This window comes from Embiotoca jacksoni, unplaced genomic scaffold (assembly GCF_022577435.1).
Source record: "Embiotoca jacksoni isolate LCO1_2020_lvr unplaced genomic scaffold, fEmbJac1.0.p SCAF_10, whole genome shotgun sequence".
NCBI lineage: Eukaryota > Metazoa > Chordata > Actinopteri > Embiotocidae > Embiotoca > Embiotoca jacksoni.
Genome location: NW_027185230.1, coordinates 13641753 through 13657713, shown reverse-complemented (window position 1 = coordinate 13657713; position 15961 = coordinate 13641753). Strand labels below are relative to the sequence as shown.

Here is a 15961-nt window from a genome sequence, read left to right as displayed (position 1 = left end):
AGCAGAACTTTTTCCCCGCTGAGGATGAACCAGCTTGCCATTACCTGCTGTCGTCTCTCGGCGATCGGCGCTCGGTCCCGCGACTTTCTCCCGTTCAAATGTTTCTCGCTCGCTCAGCAGCGGCACTTACGGCACTTGTCTCGCCCCTTATTCCGCAGGAGTTTGTTTTCAGCTTCCCCGCTCCCCTGTGCTCCGCGAGAGAGAGTCGGCTGGGAGTTTATTTGCAGGTGTCGCCCGGAGTTTGTTTCTCCTCTGCGGTCTGCCCTTCTGGTCCAGCCCCCTCACACACCGGGGCTGCTGAAAAGCCTGTCGGGGAGGCAGGACCAGTCTCGTGACGCGGACACATGCCCAAATTATTCATTACGTCCACGGGATTGTGAGCTTATGTTTACATTTAATGCGTTAAACATACCTTTTTTTTTTTTTTCCGTTGGTTTATATTTACTGCGTAACAGCTGCGTACCTAATTACAGGTTCGGCTGTAACGCGGGTCCGTTGTAATTTAAATTTCCTCCAAATCGGAGACAAACTGGAGTGACGTCACTGACCCGCGCTCTGCGGCTTTGGCTTTGTTTGTATACAAACAAATAGCACTGGGGTGGAAAGCACATTTGCTCAAGTACTCAAGTAGAAATTGCAGGTGCTACAGCTGCACTGGTGAGAAATATTGTAGTTCTTTTTCCACAATGTGTAGGCTACTTCACACATTTACATATGTGTAACATTTTGCGGTTTAAAATTTTACGTGCAGAACATTTGATCAAAAATGAAAATGTTCTGCATTATTATAGAGTACTGAAGGTATTTGAATTTAGTTACAGCTTTTTACTTTTTTTTAAAGTCTTATTATTTCATATCCGAATGTTGGACATGGTGTACCTTCTTGTTGAGGTTGGTGGACTGTGTAAACAACAGGAGCAACAGTAGAAGTTGAATATTATTGTCAATAAAGCTAAACAATTACAACAACCCAACAATACAGCAGATGTAATAATATTCAGCTCAGCTACTTTAGTTATTTTAGGGGTTTTTTTCTCGATTATGTTCGCAACCAGTTTATTTAATCAAGGGGAAAACGTGTCAAGGCCAAAATTTAGTTCATGGCGGGACCTTGTATAAAACACTAGCTTTTACAAGATACAGGAAGTCGCATCATTTAAACACAGGACAACTCCTTCATGCAATAAAATGAGAAGTGGGCACAGCGAGGATTGTTAAAAGGAGCACCAAAAAGGAGAACACTTTAACGAGGGTCAAGACAGGACATGCAGAAAACTAAAAAAAAAATACTGCACTGTTCAACAGAAGAATCAGTGGAGCATGTAATGTTTCAATGACAAAATGAAAATGAGAAACATTAAAGAGGGAAATCCGTATGCTTGGACAGGAAGAACCGAGTCTAAAAAATATTTACCACCAGGTTGGGGAGTCTATTCCAGTATCTGAAAGAAATTGACCTGGTCAAAAGAATTTAGTGCTCAGTGAAATATACAGTGGGTACGGAAAGTATTCAGACCCCTTTAAATTTTTCACTCTTTGTTTCATTGCAGCCATTTGCTAAAATCAAAAAAGTTCATTTTATTTCTCATTAATGTACACTCAGCACCCCATCTTGACAGAAAAAAACAGAAATGTAGGAATTTGTGCAAATTTATTGAAAAAGAAAAACTGAAATATCACACGGTCATAAGTATACAGACCCTTTGCTGTGACACTCATATTTAACTCACACGCTGTCCATTTCTTCTGATCCTCCTTGAGATGGTTCTACGCCTTCATTGGAGTCCAGCTGTGTTTAATTAAACTGATTGGACTTGATTAGGAAAGGCACACACCTGTCTGTATAAGACCTTACAGCTCGCAGTGCATGTCAGAGCAAATGAGAATCATGAGGTCGAAGGAACTGTCCAAGGAGCTCAGAGACAGAATTGTGGCAAGGCACAGATCTGGCCAAGGTTACAAAATAATTTCTGCAGCACTCAAGGTTCCTAAGAGCACAGTGGCCTCCATAATCCTTAAATGGAAGAAGTTTGGGACGACCAGAACTCTTCCTAGACCTGGCCGTCCAGCCAAACTGAGCAATCGTGGGAGAAGAGCCTTGGTGAGAGAGGTAAAGAAGAACCCAAAGATCACTGTGGCTGAGCTCCAGAGATGCAGTAGGGAGATGGGAGAAAGTTCCACAAAGTCAACTATCACTGTAGCCCTCCACCAGTCGGGGCTTTATGGCAGAGTGGCCCGACGGAAGCCTCTCCTCAGTGCAAGACATATGAAAGCCCGCATAGAGTTTGCCAAAAAACACATGAAGGACTCCCAGACTATGAGAAATAAGATTCTCTGGTCTGATGAGACCAAGATTGAACTTTTTGGCGTTAATTCTAAGCGGTATGTGTGGAGAAAACCAGGCACTGCTCATCACCTGCCCAATACAATCCCAACAGTGAAACATGGTGGTGGCAGCATCATGCTACGGGGGTGTTTTTCAGCTGCAGGGACAGGACGATTGGTTGCAATTGAAGGAAAGATGAATGCACCCAAGTACAGAGATATCCTGGAAGAAAACCTCTTCCAGAGTGCTCTGGACCTCAGATTGGGCCGAAGGTTCACCTTCCAACAAGACAATGACCCTAAGCACACAGCTAAAATAACAAAGGAGTGGCTTCGGAACAACTCTGTGACCATTCTTGACTGGCCCAGCCAGAGCCCTGACCTAAACCCAATTGAGCATCTCTGGAGAGACCTGAAAATGGCTGTCCACCAACGTTCACCATCCAACCTGACGGAACTGGAGAGGATCTGCAAGGAAGAATGGCAGAGGATCCCCAAATCCAGGTGTGAAAAGCTTGTTGCATCATTCCCAAGAAGACTCATGGCTGTACTAGCTCAAAAGGGTCTGAATACTTATGACCATGTGATATTTCAGTTTTTCTTTTTTAATAAATTTGCACAAATTTCTACATTTCTGTTTTTTTCTGTCAAGATGGGGTGCTGAGTGTACATTAATGAGAAATAAAATGAACTTTTTTGATTTTAGCAAATGGCTGCAATGAAACAAAGAGTGAAAAATGTAAAGGGGTCTGAATACTTTCCGTACCCACTGTATCACTATTATCAAGTATTTCTGGGTAATTCTGATCCACACTCCATAGTAGGGTGCAGTATGTACTGAGGTTACCTGCCTCAGGTGTTTTTGCTCGTTGACGACAGGCCCCTACAGTTGTAGCTTGCTCATTTAGTCTATTTTTTTTTTTTTTTTTTTTTTAAAGGCTCCTCACACTACAAACTCTTTGACAATTTATGTGTCACGCATCCCAAACCTATTTATACCCACAGGACGACGGGATGTCGCGAGCCCTGCAATTTACTGCAAATGCTATTTTGTGTTGCATCATCACAGTCCAGTGTATCATGTGCTTTGCCACTAAAAGTAAAATATAGCTTTACAGGCGTTACTATTTCATCTAACCAATTTTAACCTGTTTCTAGTTTGCTAGTTTCGCTGGCTAGTTTAGTAAACTAGTAACTAATTAAAATCTGCAATTTTACAATTATTTTCATTCATTACAGTATTTCTGTTGTTTGTCTAATACGTTTGGGAGTACATTACAAGTGTTTTAAAGATCTACAGTATATAGGCGACTGTATTATTTTGACATTTCTGGTAGGCTACATGCAGAATCATCGTTTATCCACCTCAAAGAACAATTGAATTATCTTGTTTTCTTCTTTTTTTTTGTACTATAGTACCACAAGTAAATGTCGAGATAAATGAAAACTGTTTTTTTTTTTTGTAAATAAAATATTCAAAATTCAATAAAAGTATCTATTTATGTGTTTGTTAGTTACCGCTTGGACACTTAAGATATACTGCTGTATAGTCCTGAGTTAGTTTGCTGACCTTATGATTCTTCTCTATTTTAACTAAACTATTTTAGCATTAATCATTATGCCATTATAAATGTTGCTATGTGGGGGCATTCAGCAGCAATCAATAGTGACCTTACGGTAAGGTATCAAGTATTTTCAAAACTGATATCACTACATCAGCAAATGTGGAGTTTTTGTGACCTATAACATGAAGGTATGATGCTAAGGATATAATTTGAATTAGGATCATAAATGTTGGAATGAGGGTTTTCAATTCAAACAAAGAACTGCAGTGCAGTAAGCATATCTGTTTCATATCAGCGTTACATTTGCATGTGATTCTTTACTTCCCAATTCCCTTCCATTATATAAACATCCTTCATTTTTCAGTTGGAGTTCATCCACAGAGTCAAACACACAGAAGACTGACGTTCACAGATAAATTACAATAATGAGTAACAAAAAGAAGACTTTCTCACCATTTCTCTGCCAGACTTATCCCACTGAGTGATAATGAGCTATGGATTAAATGAAAGGAGGTCACAGCAGGCAGGCTACATCCAACAATGCAGACTTACTTTTAACACCGTCAGCAACCCCACTTAACTTTACTACTTCCACCAGAAAGTGTTTTCTTGCTTAATTAGGAAGATGAAAGGATTACAGTCTATTCGGGAGAGGAATAAAAACAACAATACTTCCAGTACTGTAACTATAACTGATGAGACGACGGCGCCATCTGTTGGCAAACGTTTAGAAGTAATTTAAAAGTAAATAAACTTACAATACTGCCCCTATGTGGAGGATTTTCAAATATTATTCCACATGCATCGTTTTAAATATCTTAAATGAATTGCAAAATGGGTAAGGTTTGACACACAGAGGCTCACATGGAGACCAGAGCTGCATGCCATCTTGAATTCAACAGAACGAGGTAACTTCCTGGATGCTACTGACCTGGAAGATTTTTTATTTTCAAGGTCCCCTAGTTACATCAGAGCTGCAGGGTGGATGGTACATTTTTAGATGCAAACCCTTTTTGTACTCTGGGTGAAGATGGTGTGAATTTCAATGGCCTGGCGATGCGTGTTAATCATAATAAGCGCATCAAGTGCTAAAAATGTTTCTGAAAATCTGCAGAACCAGTTGAAAATTACAGATATCACAAATCTGTATACACACATAAGTTCGACAATAGATATGATCTATATGTATTCTCTCACTGGCTAACAGAAGGAACGTTTGATCATGGAGATACAAAAAAAACCTGCAGAATTGTCAAATTTCTCATTTGCACTTGGACTTGACGGGAACTGATCTTATACAAAAACTGGAAAGCTGAACCTTTGGATGGCTTTGAAAACTGAATCATTGGAGTACTGAGCAACTTAGAGGAACACTGTTGTAAAATGTACTTGTTAAAAACTGACTTCATGGACCCCCTTAGGAGGAGCACCGGCTGGACAGACAGACTGGATTGTTTACTTTGCAGGTAAGACATCTTCAAGTTATGCCAAATGTATAAATTAATATTCCTGAAACACTTGAAAGAGTTAGCGGTACAAAATGACTGCAGAATTAATGTAACTTGTTGAAAATAAATGGAAAGAATTAATAGAGTTTTAGGTGAATTTGGGGTGTAATATTTACTCTGTTAAAGTTTATCAAGGAAAGTGTGCGCTGATAAAACTATTTCATTCCCATCAAACTTTGATTAAAAATGTCTTTACTTAGTTGGGTGGGTGTGCATGCATGATTTGGAGGAATTTATTGTTGCTGCAGAGTAATACTGTGAACAGATCGGGTCCAGTCTACATTCAGGACATGGTCAAACCTTACACCCCAGCCCGTTCACTCGCCTCTGCATCTGCCAATCGGCTTGTCGCTCCCTCACTGCGAGCTAAACACTCAACAAAATCACGACTGTTTGCTGTCCTGGCTCCTAAATGGTGGAATGAGCTCCCCAATGACATCAGGACAGCAGAAAGTCTATACATCTTCCGCCCCAAACTAAAAACACACCTCTTCCGACTATACCTTGAACAGGTAGCACTTTAGTAGCACTTACTTATTGCACTTTGAAGTTTGGCTTTCTTGAAGAAATTGTACTTTCTTGATTGTTGTTGTTCTGAATTTGTACCCTCGTGGTTGAAATGCACTTAATTGTAAGTCGCTTTGGATAAAAGCGTCAGCTAAATGAAATGTAATGTAATAATGTATGGAATTCATTTACTGAGTAAATGGCCAAATGTATGTGCTGATAAAATGATACGAGTCGCAGATTTCCAGAAAAAAAATAAAATCACAGTGCAAATGCTTGACAGAGATGTAAGGTGCAATGCGGTTCACCTGGTGGGCAAGCAGAACTCGGCGTGACACTGGGCCGGAACCAAAAACGGGGAAGTTGATAGCGGATGCACCCGATGTTGCAAACACGACCGAGTGCGCATGTGCGAGTATATCAAAACACCGATAGAAGAGGGATGATTTTATGAGATTATTCTCGTAAAACTATGTTCTATGGAGTAAGAAACTGTTGTTTTTGGTGAATTGTCATTTATTAACGTTTAATGTGTTTCCGTGTCAACAATTTCACGTCCCCAGACAGTTAGTGTGACAAACGGAAAGGTTACGATAACAATAGCTAGCATGCTACCTGGTGGCTAACAGCCAGTCGTTCTTGAACATTTAACATTTTGCACCTTCTTTTTTTTTTTTTTTTACCATTTTACGTGTCCAATAAGTCCGCCGGCAAAGTTAAATAAAGATGACGACGGGTTCAAAATTCAGGGTTTTTTTTAATTTTTTTTTTTATATATATATCAGTTTGTGATTTCAATTTCAAATTGTCGTTACATTTTTTTTTCAGGAGCGCAGTGACGTCAGCGTAACCTCAGCGGGACAGTGAGCGCGACTGGAAGATGAACAACGTTACCATGGCGACCTCGGAGGGGCCCTCGGAGTGTCCTCCGGCCTCCGAGGAGATGGAGGGGATCTGCGTAATGCCCGACCTGAGCGCCATCAAGACCGAGCAGTCGATGGGCGTGAGCCCGGACAACACGGGCACCCAGAACGTGGCCATGGGCATCAAGTTCATCCTGCCCAACCGTTTCGACATGAACGTCTGCTCCAGGTTCGTCAAGTCGCTCAACGAGGAGGACAGCAAGAACATCCAGGACCAGGTGAACTCCGACCTGGAGGTGGCTTCTGTTTTATTCAAAGGTGAGAAAAGGGGCGGAATCCGTGTTTATTCCGAAGCGACCGCCCGACCGGCTCTCGTGATGATACCCCCGCGTGCTGGAAGGGGAACGAACGCCCCTGTTCGTCAAATTTTTGTTTTTCCTTATTTCAGCCGAGTGCAACATCCAGACTTCGCCTTCGCCGGGCATACAAGTGCGCCACGTGTACACGCCGTCCACCACCAAACATTTCTCCCCCATCAAACAGTCCACCACACTCACCAATAAACACCGCGGCAACGAGGTGTCTTCCACGCCTCTTTTGGTCCATTGTAAGTACCGCCGTGTTTTTTTTTTGTTTTTTTTTTTAAACTTAAAGTTAAAAATTAAATGTTTAAATAAATATTCGCATTGTAATTGTAACTCGTGCAAAAAAAAATTTAAAAAAAATTCCTCCCCTTTCAGCTCTGTCCATTCACCAGCTGGCAGCACAAGGAGAAATGGTGTTTTTGGCCAGCAGGATTGAACAAGGTAGGCGTTCAAGTTCTTTATAGTTACGCAGTTGTGAAATATTCGTCTCCGCTGCGTTTCAAATATTTCAGCTTTCGGTGACTTGACCGATTTCATCCTCAACTCGTCAAGGGATAATTGAGTTTTACATCTTCTTTTATATCAGAGACTGTAATCAATCTCCAAGACGAGGAGGGCTTTACCCCCTTGATGTGGGCCGCTGCGCACGGACAAATCGCCGTTGTTGAGTTTCTGCTCCAAAATGTACCGTGTCGTTTACTCGATTAATTTATTACAATGGAGTAAGCCTTCTTTATTTGTTCATTTATTGTTAAGTCATTCTGCGTCACTTTTCACCGCAGGGTGCCGACCCCAACCTCCTGGCCAAAGGGAGGGAAAGTGCGTTGTCGTTGGCCTGCAGCAAGGGATACACAGATATCGTGAAGATGCTGATTGACTGCGGAGTGGACGTCAATGAATATGACTGGGTAGGAATACTAAGCTGTCGTTTAAAGTTCACTGGGCTTGGTTAACTAAAAAATATGTCGGGAAAATTAATTTGTTCTTAAAGAGATTTATTTTTTTTGACTCCGGAGGATTAACGTTGGTATGAAGTGATGTCACCTCTGTGGGTTTCAGAACGGAGGAGCCCCTTTGCTCTACGCTGTGCATGGCAACCACGTGCGCTGTGTCGAAATCTTGTTAGGTGAGAGTAAATCTTTTGACTTGTCAGAAACCTGTTTAAATATTTCTAAAAAGGATAAACACAGCCATTGTGTCGAGGAAGTGCTGTCTGACAGTAATTATATGTTTTTTATGTCTTCCAGAGAGCGGCGCCGACCCCACCATAGAGTCCGATTCTGGTTTCAATGCAATGGACATGGCTGTGGCTATGGGCCATCGAAATGGTGCGCAACAAATACATAAAATTGGTATATGCCTTCTTTTAGAGCTAAAAGAGACGTAGAGACGAACGGGCTGAGAATCGTGCAGAAACATTCCCTCGCGTCATCAAGGCGGAAGGTCCGATCAAAGATCGGAAAGAGACAAATGTTTTAGATGATATTTAAATGAATAACAACTTAAAGACAGCAGTGACACACTTGGAGGATATGTATTTCGATCTATAAATCATCACATGAACCTATCAAAAATGACATTTTGACCTGCTGCTGAACTCGGGATCACGATGAAGTGAGACGGGACAAACTCCAGTCCTTTAAAAACAACACCTCTGAGTCGGAGAGCGTCGACAGTGCTGGTGCTTTCAAGAAAAGTAAAAAAAAAAGTGCTGCTAAGATAAACAGAGTGTTGCTTTTCCTGGCAAGTCCCTCCTTCCCCCCCCGCCCCCCTTCTCCATTTTCAGAGTGAAAGATGGCCAAGTGGGAATGTAAATATTTGGATTAATATTCAATTGTAATGCCTGAGTGAGCGTAGACCGTGCACAATGTGTTTCTCTCCAGAAACACTTCAGCTGTGTTGAATAACACACAGTGTTTCTCTGTTTAGTTCAACAGGTGATGGAGGCACACCTACTGAAGTTACTGATGGGAATCCGAGAGTGAAGCGTTGCACTTGAGGAGAACAAATACTGGAGGGATGTTGCTGGGTACTGGGACAATCATGTAGCATGCCCAAGCTGTCGGCCGACAGGTGAATTATGCTCCTTTTTTAAAAAAAAAAAAAAAGAGACATTTCAAATGCATTACATCATATTATTTATTTTATTTTGAGGGCCTAATGCTTTTTCTTGCCGTGTTCATTTTCAATTTTAACCCTTTTGAAGCTTATACTCTGCACTTTTTTTTTTTCTTTTTACATTGTGGAGTAGCAAATCTAATCAGGACACAGTGACTGGTTTTCATAGATGTTTCACTACAACCCAGCACACACTGCACTCCACCTGTAAGAAGCTGCCAAACAATGCAGTGAAGTTTGGACTTGATTTTGCTTGAACTAAGCATGGAGGTTTTGTCTTTTTAACGTTGTAATAATTTAATATCCTCTTCCAATTATTGTGGTTTAAAAAAAAAATAAAAAAAAAAACGACCTATTATAAATAACAAACCGGTTTGAAGAGTAAAAGAATTTTAATGTAAATGGTTGAATTGCCTCGTGTCCATGCAGTTTGGTCTTCATCGTGAGCACAGTCGTTGAGGCAGACTGTGATTTTTATGAGGTCGCCAAGCTCGTTTATTGTACTGGATTTATTTATTTAAATCATTTACACTGTTATGAAGTCCGTTTTGTGTGTCTGTGTATTGATAAATGTCCAGATGTGTTTTGAATTTTAAAAGACCTCAAACCGCAATTAAATATCCCCACACGGATATTGTGTATGAAGGTGCTTGTGTTTTTTTTTTTTACCTCGTGTCATAAGAAGTGGTGTATCAAGAAAATAATATTGACAGTCATGTAACTGTACAGATATTTATCTGTTTGCGAGTGTAAGACTTCTGATTATAATCATTGAAATTAAGCTGTTCAATTAAATGATCGGTCGTTTTACATCGCATTCAACAGCATATTTATGGGAGAAACACTTAAGATTACGGAGTTGTGAGCCAAGAATCAAATACGTTTTTTTTCTTTCAATAGCAGGGAAATATTTCTGTGCTCCACTGACCATAATTCTTGGAGGAACTACCTACACAGGTAAATGGTTAATTTTTTTAATAAAACATTATGATTAAATTCAGCTGCAACATTTAACCAAGCTGGAAAATAATCCCAAAAATCTTTTAAAAACTCAAATCATTAATGGTATTTCACCAGGGATATTTTTTTATGACTGCAGTAGATTAAAAGTCAGGATCACCAGTCAGTAGTTTGTCTGTAGAAAATTTCATAGCAATCCAACTTTTTTTTTTTTTTTTTAGATATTTCAGTCTGGCAAAAAAAAAAGTATTCTTTTCCTACAACAAATTTGTTGATTATGAAATAATATATTTTGTTATTACTAAAATATCTTATCTTATTTAATGCAGAATACTTAATCTTAACAATATACTATGTCAGCAAATCTTAGCGTGACGCACTTAAGGAAAATAGTGTCTAATTTTCTTTCTCCTGTAATTAGGCTGTGATGAGGAAACCAATCTTACAAAAAGATGAACCTGCTTACTTTTTAACTAATTTATAGGTATTTTAACGTGGAATTGGTATTAAAACCCCCAAAAAAACAAGATTTTCGCTGTTTGTTGACAGTAGCAAAGGTTTTATTTCCAGATTGGGTATTTTTTTTTTTTGTTTTTTTTTGGAGGCAACAGAATTAAGGTTCAGTAACATGGAGGAAACAGATGCACAGCAGGAGCTTTAAACACCACATTTCACACAATCTCTCACAATCACTCTTAACTGGACACACAGAGCACAACAAAGCGTTTGGAGAGTCTGGTGGAAAAGAAGAGGTGGAACGAGTACTAAAATACCTTCCACTTAAATACATCAGAGCACTATTCTAGAAAATTACTCGCAAATAACTCAACTTAAGAGTATGCAAGTACTTTTGTTCAGGTGTCGCGTATCACGGATGCTCACAGCCAAAGAAAAGTTGACGCACTATTCATCTTCTCGAGTACTTTAAACTGTTACACTTTCCACCTCTTGAAATAGACATTACAGCATCTTGTGCCCCTTGTGGTCCTGTCAAAACTCCAGGGAAGTCCCCATTTTCCCTCTAGTTGGCCTCATCCTTGGATGCCTCGTCAAAGTTCTCCACCAGATCTGAAACAACAACGAAAAAAAAAAAAGAAAAAAGACAGGAGTGGTGAATTGATGGAGTGGCGAAAGAGAAAGGCACGTCCATCAGCGCAAATGACTCTCAGAGGTGCCGGAGCGCAATTCAGGAAAAGTGTGTTTATCCGAAACGCGATCCGAGGTGTAATGCGAGTCTTTGCTCATCTCTCCCGCTCCAATGTGCTCAACATATGAGGACCCCCCCCCCACACACACACACACACACACAAAGCAGCTGTAAAAATGACAGCGAAGAGCATAAAAAAAAAAAAAAGAGAAAGAAATTGGCTTCAATTACGCCATGAAATGTGAGAAATCGTCCCATCTGAGTGAGGGGTCGGGGGGTTAGAATGGAAACAATTGGAAAGGTCTGGGCAATCGTGTTCCTTCAGTGGGAGAACAAAAAGGAAACTTAACTCCAATAACAATGTGATGGCAGTGGCTTTTAACCTCGGTGCCATCAGGCTTCAACTGCTCCAAGTGCCAAATACATGTGTAATCGTTTGTTACATTAGCGAGAACTCGGGGGGCCAGACGGAGGGGGGAGGGAAGGCCTGGGAAAAGATGAGATTATTCTAATGGCAACCTCATGTGTTCGGTCCGTTTTCTTCGCAAAGAAAAGCAAACCGAATCTTACAATCTTATAAACAATGAACATGAGAATTTAAAACAAAATAAAATCCCAGCGTTGCACCATCATCAGATGGAGCCGATGAATCCCCTTCGCGTGACTCCTCTTCAGCAGGCCGAACGAAAAGCAAACGGTTATTTAACGGAGAGGCAGGGGAACAAAAGTGTCGGGAGAATTTCCAAATGAGGCGGCAAAAACGAGTTCCACGTGAGACGGCTCGATTTTTTTTTTTTTGTTTGTTCCCCCTCCGAAACGTTGAAGTGATCTCATTTTGAATGGCGGCGCACCCACCTGGAACGTCGTCGTCTTCTTCTTCTACTGTCGCAATCGGCGCTTTTCCGTCCGCAACTGTAAGAACAGAAAAAGATGTGAGAAGCTTGAAGTGGCCAGAAAAACAATCACAACGATCCTGGAGTCAAAACGTCATCTCTGGAAGTCAGGTTTTTTTTTGTTTGTTTGTTTGTTTGTTTTGTTTTTAAATCTACGGCGTTGAGGTGACCGACCCTGTTTGGGCAGCGCCTCGGCGAGTCTCCGGAGGCTCGTCAGGCTGTCGGCTCCCAGCTGGTTCAGGATGCCCGGCAGCATCTCCGTCAGCTGCTTGGTCTCGGCGTGGCCGGTGATGGTGAAGGTGTTGGCCGCGAGCGAGGCCTGCACTTTGGGATTGTTGAAGTGGATGACCGTCCCTTGATTTGTAAACATGTTGACCTGGAAGAGACCAAATTCACACGGCGTCGACGACGCGGTTAACTCCCGGAATCGCGGCGGCGGCGCCAGAGTCGGAGACGAAGCGTCGCGCCTACCTCCTCGATGCCAGAGATGTTGTTGACGCCGAGTTTCTTTAGGGAGAACTGGAGCTTCTTGTCGTCTGCGGTCGCCGTTCTGTGGACGACCTTCTTCTTTCTGCGAGCGGTGCCCTGCGGCGACATTCGCGCGAACATGTTTCGGCATTAAAACGTCAGTTCTTGGTGACAACGCGTCGCTTTCTGGAAGCCAACATAACCTGTAGGTTGAATGTGGGACTTTCGAAAAGACCCAAAAGTGCTCCGTTGCCTGTGATTACTGCCGCTATGCATCAATACTATGGCTTGTTGTCATAGAGACCAGCAATAGAAAAGATGTTTACACACTTTCTTCTTTTTTTTTTTTTTTTGTGCCAATAATTTGCATATTTATTTGAGTGGATTAAAGTATGGAGTGGCGTCACTGCCTTCGTGAGGATAGTTGATGCGGATGCATTGCGTCTTAAAACACAGAGGAAGGTCTTTGCAAAAAAAATCTAGCAGTTCATTTTGCCAGTTACCTTTCCGCCGATGCGGACTTGCGCTTGTAGTTTAGCGAGTTTTTCTTGATTCATAATTGCTTCTTTCATCTGCAGAAAGAAAGAATATTACATACGGTTATGTTGGTGACGACACCTCAACAGCTGATCTTCACACAAACAACGTCAAGACACTTTATTTTTGTTATTTTTTTTAAATGTACATATTTAATATTATTAAAAAAGTAAATGCGGTTGCCAAAAACAACACAAACAAAGCAGGCACAGAGACACGAAGCACACCACGCAGCTGAGGAGAGAACATGGTCAGACCTTTGTGCCCATTTGTACCAATTCCAAAATGGTTATCTTAACAAATTAGAAACAATTACAACCTATTGTGCGAGTTGACATTGGACCCAGATTATAATCAAAGTGATCGCCTCTATATCACGACCGCGCAAAGCCGCATTGTTACACACCTCGCAGAAACTGTCATGTATAATCTTTAAAACAGAAAAATTGTGTCCCTGAAAATTTTGAAGGTTTTTTTTTATCTACCCGGCTATTTACAAGGTAACTTTCTGGTGCACAGCTGTTTTTTTTGTGTGTGTGTGTTTTTTTTCTTCCATGCACCGACCGGAGACTCTAAACTCGCCAACCAATATGCATTCAAACTACGACGCTGGAATACTTTTCACCGAAAATAAACAACGAGCACACACAAAATGTATGTCTACTAATAACTGCCAGCAGGATATCCAACACCCCACCAACATCTCTTCTGAAGTTATTTCAAAAACTGTTTTGAGTCATTTATTTGAGGAAAACAATGATACAAATTCTCTTATTCCAGCTTTTAAAATGTAAATACGCTGCAGTTCCTCGAGTCCTCTGTGATAAACTGAATATTATGCCGACAAAAAAAAAAACACTTTAGGCTGCACCTTTGAGATTTGGGGAATATTTCAAAAAAAAAAAAAATGATTGACACATTAACTGATGGTGAAAATAATCGCTATTTGCAGCCTTTAACTTTGCAGTTATTTTGCTACCACATTAACACACCTGCTTCCCTGGGAATTGAAGCAAAAAAATACATATATATTACCTTTCATTTAATATGAATCCCTATCTGACCCGACTACTACTACTACCACCAGTTAAATATGACCAGCTCACAAAATATGTACATCCAGACAATATGCGAGTGTGGAATTTGGCTTAAAAACTCGCAAAAAGCTTATTGTGTCCAAACGATGCAGAAGATAAAACGGAAGTTTAAAGACGCACACGCACACGCACGCACACACACACACACACACACAAGCAGGGAGCAGCAGTTTCAGTGAGGGTGTGGTAATAGGCGTCAAGATCTTACTCAAAACGATAAACAGAAATTTAAAAAAAAGTCATTATGGGAGAGTGTCAGTAAACGGTGCTCAGTTTATATGTGCATCAGCTGTCGCAAGCGAACGGCTGATATCTATATTGTGGAGAAAGAGAAAAAAAAAAAAAAAGCGAAGACAAAATAACACATAAGCAAACAAAACGATCCCCCCCCCCCCCCAAAAAAAGAAAAATGCACCTCAGCTGGCGCCGGGTCGCTTTAATTTGACCCCCCCCCCCCCAGACGAGGCGTGGTTCAGCTTTTTCGTGCAACAACTTTGCAGGCTAACTTCAAGGCTTTAGCTCCCGAGCTAACGGGGAAGCCCTGTGCAGAGCACGGCCTGTCACTCAACAAGCCCCCCCCCCCCCCACACACAACTTGCCACACACCAAAACCCGTCAGCGAGCGTTTAAGGGTCACATCTCGGCGGATTTCCGCCGTCTTAATCAGAAAAAAAAAAAAAAAAAAAGGCTTTCGTTTTACCTCTCGCCGTCGGACCGGGGGGGGGGGGGGGGAGGGTGTGCGGGGAGGTGGTGGGGGGGGGGAGAAACAGTGCAGGGAAGAAAGGTATTTAAAGCTCCTCACTGACCTGTACACTTAACAGCAGACAACATGCGGGGAAGCAAGATGGAAGCGCGGAGAGGGAGGGAGGAAGTGACGTAGGGCGAGAAGTGCAGCGAGTTTTGGGTTGTTGGTTTTTTTTTTTTCTTTGCCCTGAGTTTGGCTTGGCAGGCAACGCTTTCGCCACACCTTAAACAAAACACGAGAGCTCAAGATGAGAGAATTGTTTTAATCTGGTATTTATTTATTTATTAAAATGTGCAATATTTACTGTATCGCCGGGCAGCCGGACTGTCAGTCACTGGCCGCGGTTTGCCGCTTTTTATTTGAAGATATTTGTCTTCGCTTTGGGTTCATGGCACCGGTGTGATGCACTTAAGATCCGTTTGGTGTTTCGTCAAACAAATGCATGTCAATAAGACCGCCTGGCATGACCAATCTGTCCCGGTGTGATCTGATCGCACCTGGCGTTTGTGAGTCTCCACCAAGCTGACCCCGTTGGTTTGTGAACTATCGTTATGAGGCCTGGAGTTTTCGGATTTTGGCTGCCGGCATAGCTTGGAGCAGTTTCGGGCCACAAGTCACCACATTTGGACGAGCGGTGGACCTGACTCAATCTGATTGGAAACCCAATGATATTAAGTCCCTCCGACCGATAGCCTAAACCTAACTGCACCACGAGCCTGTCAATCAAACACACGACCACCCCCCCCCCCCCTCCACCCCAAAAAAAAGGGGCCTATTTTCCCATTAATAATGGGATTATTTTCAGATGGACTGCTGAAAAACTAAAAAGAAAGAGAGACTTTAGCTAACAACATCACAAGAAC

At 41.6% G+C, this 15961-nt stretch overlaps 3 protein-coding genes across 4 annotated transcripts in view; 1 reads left to right on the top strand and 2 right to left on the bottom strand.

The window, feature by feature from the left end:
* arhgef28a (Rho guanine nucleotide exchange factor (GEF) 28a) overlaps positions 1–278 on the bottom strand; it is a 44888-nt gene extending 44610 nt beyond the window's left edge. The window contains 1 exon segment of the mRNA XM_069168443.1: positions 45–278. The gene's annotated coding sequence lies outside the window, so the exon portion shown is untranslated.
* Positions 279–6279: 6001 nt separating this feature from the next.
* Positions 6280–9896, top strand: ankra2 (ankyrin repeat, family A (RFXANK-like), 2). The gene is made up of 9 exons (XM_069168407.1): positions 6280–6389; positions 6734–7086; positions 7217–7375; positions 7509–7574; positions 7720–7817; positions 7916–8041; positions 8193–8259; positions 8381–8461; positions 9063–9896. The coding sequence occupies exons 2-9, from the start codon at positions 6786–6788 to the stop codon at positions 9116–9118; spliced, it is 954 nt and encodes a 317-aa protein (XP_069024508.1). The 5' UTR covers positions 6280–6389; positions 6734–6785; the 3' UTR covers positions 9119–9896.
* Positions 9236–15224, bottom strand: btf3 (basic transcription factor 3). 2 transcript variants are annotated; one of them, XM_069168419.1, is made up of 6 exons: positions 15160–15224; positions 13223–13291; positions 12723–12836; positions 12426–12627; positions 12214–12270; positions 9236–11279 (listed from the first exon to the last, which is right to left on the bottom strand). In XM_069168419.1, the coding sequence occupies exons 2-6, from the start codon at positions 13289–13291 to the stop codon at positions 11233–11235; spliced, it is 489 nt and encodes a 162-aa protein (XP_069024520.1). In that variant the 5' UTR covers positions 15160–15224; the 3' UTR covers positions 9236–11232. The 2 variants fall into 2 exon arrangements, with proteins under 2 accessions (XP_069024520.1, XP_069024530.1); XM_069168429.1 differs by lacking the exon at positions 15160–15224 and adding an exon at positions 15054–15074.
* Positions 15225–15961: the final 737 nt, after the last annotated feature.